At 54.4% G+C, this 5,907-nt stretch overlaps 1 protein-coding gene across 1 annotated transcript in view; it reads left to right on the top strand.

Annotated features, from left to right (window-relative positions):
- The window catches only part of LOC144486855 (EH domain-binding protein 1-like), a gene marked incomplete at its 5' end in the record, with an annotated part of 63,026 nt that extends 58,990 nt beyond the window's left edge, over nucleotides 1–4,036 (top strand). The window contains one exon of the mRNA XM_078204875.1: nucleotides 3,583–4,036. Coding sequence (XP_078061001.1) covers nucleotides 3,583–3,670 — 88 coding nt within the window. The remainder of the gene's footprint in view (nucleotides 1–3,582) is intronic.
- Nucleotides 4,037–5,907: the final 1,871 nt, after the last annotated feature.

Below are 5,907 nucleotides of genomic sequence, written 5' to 3'. Positions count from 1 at the left end.
CTATCATTGACTCCATTTTTCCATCCATTCCCAATATCCCATAATCCCCCCCGCCGCCCCCCCTCCACCCCCCTCCGGAGAGACTGTCCATCCCACAACCTTGAATCTATTCGTAGAATCCCTACAGTGCAGGAGGCCATTTGGCCCATCGGGTCTGCACCAGCGCTTACCTCGTAACCCCACGTTATTTACCCCGCTGATTCCCCCAAAACCTAGTCCACATTCTTGGCAGTTAACTGTCACTCTCCATCAACCAGTGCATTCTCTGTGGCAACGGTTCCGATGAGAATCAAGAATACGTCCCTCGGTCTGCAAGAGATAGGAGCAGGTTGTAGACCACTCGGCCCATCGAACCTGCTCCACCACCCAAGACTATCATCTTGACTCAATGTTTTCCACCCGCTCCCTATATCCCATAATCTACGCACCCCCCCCCCCCACCCCCGTCCTCCCCCCCACCCCCCCTCCCAGGGAGACCAAAAATATATCCATCCCATAGCCCTGAATCTATTCGTAGAATCCCTACAGGGTAGAAGGAGGCCATTTGGCCCATCGAGTCAGCAGCGGCACTTACCCCGGGCTTACCCTGTAAACCCACATATCTACCCTACTGATTCCCCCGAACATAGTCCACATTCTTGGCAGTTAACTGTCGATTACCATCAACTAGTGCATTCTCTGTGGCAACGGACCTGACGAGAAACAAGAAAATGTCCCTCCCCCTCAGCCTGCAAGAGATAGCAGCAGGTTTTAGGCCACTCGGCCCATCAAGCCTGCTCCACCACCCAATACTATCATCTTGACTCTATTTTCCTGCACACTCCCTAGTTCCCATAATCACCACGCGGCCCCCCCCCCCCACCCCCAACCTAGAGAGACCAAAAACCCATCCATCCCACAGCGTCGAAACTAGAATCCCCACAGTGCAGAAGGAGGCCATTTGGCCCATCGAGTCTGCACCAGCAGTTACCCCATAACCCCGCGTATTTTCCCCACTGATCACCCAGAACCTATTCCACATTCTTGGCAGTTTACTGTCGGTCACCATCAACTGGTGCATTCTCAATCAATAATCAAGAATATGTCCCTTGGCCCGCAAGAGATAGGAGCAGGTTGTAGGCCACTTGGCCCATCAAGCCTGCTCCACCACCCAGTACTCTCATCTTGACTCCATCTTCCTACCCGCTCCCTATATCCCACAATCCCCAGACAGAGATAGCACCCCACCCTTTCCAACCCATAAGACATGGGAGCAGAATTAGGCCACTCGGCCCATCGAGTCTGCTCCCCCATTCAATCATGGCTGATATTTTTCTCACCCCCATTCTCCTGCCTTTTCCCCATAACCCCTGATCCCCTTATTAATCGAGAACCTATCTATCTCTGTCTTAAACACACTCAATGACCCGGCCTCCACAGCCTTCTGCGGCAAAGAGTTCCACAGATTCACCACTCTCTGGCTGAAGAAATTCCTCCTCATCTCTGTTTTAAACGATCGTCCAACCATCCTTTGGACATTCATCCTTTGAGATGAATATGCGAGGAATAGAGGGATATGCAGCAAGGGCAGGCTGGAGGGATTAGTTTAATTTGGTGTCAACCTTGGTAGGCCGAAAAGCCTGTTCCTGTGATGTACTGTTCGATGTTTCATTGCTTGCTGGACTTGCACACTCTCCTTATGTTCCTTGTACAAGCACAACTATTCTATCTGAACATCACTCACAACTTTCTCACCTTTTCAAAGTTACTCTGTCGCATTCTATCAGCCAAAGCGAATAACCGTGCCTTGCTCCACAGTATATTCCACCCGCCATCTTGTTACCCGCTCATCTAATGGGTCTATAACACTTTGCAGTCTCTCTGTGTCCTTCCCACAGCTTATCTTCCCACCTCGCTTAGTATCATCAGCAAACTTTGATACATTACTCTGTCTTTTCATCTGAGTTATTAATATAGATCGTAGGGGGCTCGGGCCCCAGAGCTGCTCCTTGCAACAAAGATCTACGGGTTCGGTGGATCGGCCATGCTAGATTGCCCCTTAGTGTCCAAAGATGTGTAGGTTAGGTGGATTGGCCATGCTAAATTGTCCCTTGGTGTCCAAAGGTGTACAGGTTAGGTGGATTGGCCATGCTAAATTGCCCCTTAGTTTCCAAAGATGTGCAGTTTAGGGGGATTGGCCATGCTAAATTGCCCCTTAGTGTCCAAAGATGTGTAGGTTAGGTGGATTGGCCATGCTAAATTGTCCCTTGGTGTCCAAAGATGTGCGGGTTAGGTGGATTGGCCATGCTAAATTGCCCCTTAGTGTCCAAAGATGTGCAGGTTAGGTGAATTGGCCATGCTAAATTGCCCCTTAGTGTCCAAAGATGTGTAGGTTAGGTGGATTGGCCATGCTAAATTGCCCCTCAGTGTCCAAAGATGTGCGGGTTAGGGGGATTGGCCATGCTAAATTGCCCCTTAGGGTCCAAAGATGTGCGGGTTAGGGGGATTGGCCATGCTAAATTGCCCCTTAATGTCAGAGGGATTAGCAGGGTAAATACATGGGGTTACGGAGATAGGGCCTGGGTGGGATTGTTGTCGGTGCAGACTCGATGGGCCGAATGTTGGGATTCTACAATCCTATGATTCACTCCAATAGTCACGGCCTGCCCACTTGAAAAAGCCCTTGTTTGAGCCCACACCCTGCTTCCTATCCATTAACCAATCACCTCACGCTGAATTAAAGACATGTTGTCGAAGCTTTTCGTCTCGCTCTTCTCAGGACCACCGACACAGAGAATGCACAAGTTGATGGTGACCGTCAGTTAACTGCCAAGAATGTTTGCAAACGTACACCCGGCAGCCTAGTTCTGCTTGGTCAAAGCATTGCACTGAGGAATGAAGCAGCGAATGGCTGCCACTTATTCTGTCTAGCTGAAACAGGTGCAATGTGCATATAGGTTCTTTCTGCCTGCAAAGTACAGGGCCCCGTGTACTAATATATGTAGCTCCCAGTACTCGCAAGTGCACCACACTGCGAGCCCAACGGATAATTTTTAGTTGGTTGTCGGTGTAATTCATAGCACACTGAGGATTATTTGGCAAATGTTTTCCAATCAGGAATCACATCCAGTGTTGGACAAGGTGTTTTGGGTTTTGCAAGTACAGACTAGTTGCGTACAGTCTGGATCTTTCCCATTGCAAAGAGTGGAAGGGACAGAATGTGGGACATGTTCCCATGGGGAGTGGGGGAGTATGTGGGACTCGCTCCCACAGGGGAGTGGGGGAGAATGTGGGACTCGCTCCCACAGGGGAGTGGGGGAGAATGTGGGACTCGCTCCCGCGGGGGAGTAGGGGAGAATGTGGGACTCGCTCCCGCGGGGGAGTGGGGGAGAATGTGGGACTCGCTCCCGCGGGGGAGTGGGGGAGAATGTGGGACTCGCTCCCACGGGGGAGTGGGGGAGAATGTGGGACTCGCTCCCGCGGGGGAGTGGGGGAGAATGTGGGACTCACACGGAGCAGGTGGACCCATTCCGGTGACGTAGACGGGAGGTAAATAATTATTTGTTTTCTCCCCTCCCTTCCCCCCCCTCCCCCACAATCCAGAGCCGAGGAAGAGGACGCCCGGCTGGAACGAGGGTTGGAGCACAGACGTCAGAAGTACAGTCGCCGAGAGAAGTGTGTGATAAACTGAATGGGGGAGGGAAGAGAGGGAGAGAGAGACAGAGAGAGAGAGAGAGAGAGAGAGACGGACAAACGGGACAAGAGCTGATTGCAAAGCGCCGTTTGGGATTTGGCAACGCCGTGGCGATGGCGATTTTGGTTGGACGTATGCCATGCCGCACCACGGGTGACTCCGAGATGGCCAGGAACAGAGAGAGAGAGCTGCCATTTTGACTTTGGTTTCCTCAGGGAGTCCCACACCCTGCGACAACTCCCCCCAACCCCATCTCTCCCCAACCCCCAATCTCTCCCCATTCCCCCCCAATCTCTCCCCATTCCCCCCAATCTCTCCCCATTCCCCCAATCTCTCCCCATTCCCCCAATCTCTCCCCATTCCCCCCAATCTCTCCCCATTCCCCCCAATCTCTCCCCATTCCCCCAATCTCTCCCCATTCCCCCCAATCTCTCCCCATTCCCCCCAATCTCTCCCCATTCCCCCCAATCTCTCCCCATTCCCCCCAATCTCTCCCCATTCCCCCCCAATCTCTCCCCAACCCTCCTAATCTCTCCCCATTCCCCCCAATCTCCCCACATTCCCCCCAATCTCTCCCCATTCCCCCCAATCTCTCCCCATTCCCCCCCAATCTCTCCCCATTCCCCCCCAATCTCTCCCCAACCCTCCTAATCTCTCCCCATTCCCCCCAATCTCCCCCCATTCTCCCCCCATTCCCCCCAATCTCCCCCCATTCCCCCCAATCTCTCCCCATTCACCCCAATCTCTCCCCATCCCCCCCAATCGCTCCCCCATTCCCCCAATCTCTCCCCATTCCCCCCAATCTCTCCCCATTCCCCCCAATCTCTCCCCATCCCCCCCAATCGCTCCCCCATTCCCCCCATCTCTCCCCCACCCCCCAATCTCTCCCCATTCCCCCAAATCTCTCCCCATTCCCCCTAAATTCTCCCTATTCATCCCAATGTCTCCCCATTCCCCCCAGTCTCTCCCCATTCCCCCCAAATCTCTCCCCATTCCCCCAATCTCTCCCCATTCCCCCAATCTTTCCCCATTCCCCCAATCTCTCCCCATTCCCCCTACATTCTCCCCATTGCCCCAATCACTCCCCATTCCCCCCAATCTCTCCCCATTCCCCCCAATCTCTCCCCATTCCCCCCAATCTCTCCCATTCCCCCCAATCTCTCCCCATTCCCCCCAATCTCCCACATTCCCCCCAATCTCTCCCCATTCCCCCAATCTCTCCCCATTCCCCCCCAATCTCTCCCCATTCCCCCCCATCTCTCCCCAACCCTCCTAATCTCTCCCCATTCCCCAATCTCCCCCATTCTCCCCCCATTCCCCCAATCTCCCCCATTCCACCCAATCTCTCCCCATTCACCCAATCTCTCCCCATCCCCCCCAATCGCTCCCCCATTCCCCCAATCTCTCCCCATTCCCCCCAATCTCTCCCCATTCCCCCCAATCTCTCCCCATCCCCCCCAATCGCTCCCCCATTCCCCCCATCTCTCCCCCACCCCCAATCTCTCCCCATTCCCCCAAATCTCTCCCCATTCCCCCTAAATTCTCCCTATTCATCCCAATGTCTCCCCATTCCCCCCAGTCTCTCCCCATTCCCCCCAAATCTCTCCCCATTCCCCCAATCTCTCCCCATTCCCCCAATCTTTCCCCATTCCCCCAATCTCTCCCCATTCCCCCTACATTCTCCCCATTGCCCCAATCACTCCCCATTCCCCCCAATCTCTCCCCATTCCCCCAATCTCTCCCCATTCCCCCCAATCTCTCCCCATTCCCCCCAATCTCTCCCCATTCCCCCCAATCTCTCCCCATTGCCCCCACTTCTCCCCATTCCCCCAAATCTCTCCCCATTCCCCCCAATCTCTCCCCATTGCCCCCACTCTCTCCCCATTCCCCCCAATCTCTCCCCCACCACTTTAAGAGATAGACTCTTTTTATTCCCCCCCCCCCCCCCCCCCCACCGCCCCCATTCCTCTGGTGGATACTGGATTGGAGCGAATCTGTGCGTTCTGTCGATTGCAGTGATGAATTCCGCAACCTGTGGACAATGGCGGGGCACGCAGGGGTTGGCAGTGGGAAGGGATTTACAAGGTTGCCGGTCTCGAGACTGGCCGGAGAAGCCATTATCATCTCTTCTACCCTTGGGCGAGGGTCCGTCACGAGTCCGAGGTGGCGGGGGGGGGCGTGATGTGGGGGAAGCCCCCCCAAAGACTACGCTCGCCCGCCACTCCCTGCATTTT

Source organism: Mustelus asterias, unplaced genomic scaffold (assembly GCF_964213995.1).
Source record: "Mustelus asterias unplaced genomic scaffold, sMusAst1.hap1.1 HAP1_SCAFFOLD_494, whole genome shotgun sequence".
NCBI lineage: Eukaryota > Metazoa > Chordata > Chondrichthyes > Carcharhiniformes > Triakidae > Mustelus > Mustelus asterias.
The sequence above is the reverse complement of the archived record's forward strand: the minus strand, read 5'-3'. Positions and strand labels throughout refer to the sequence as shown.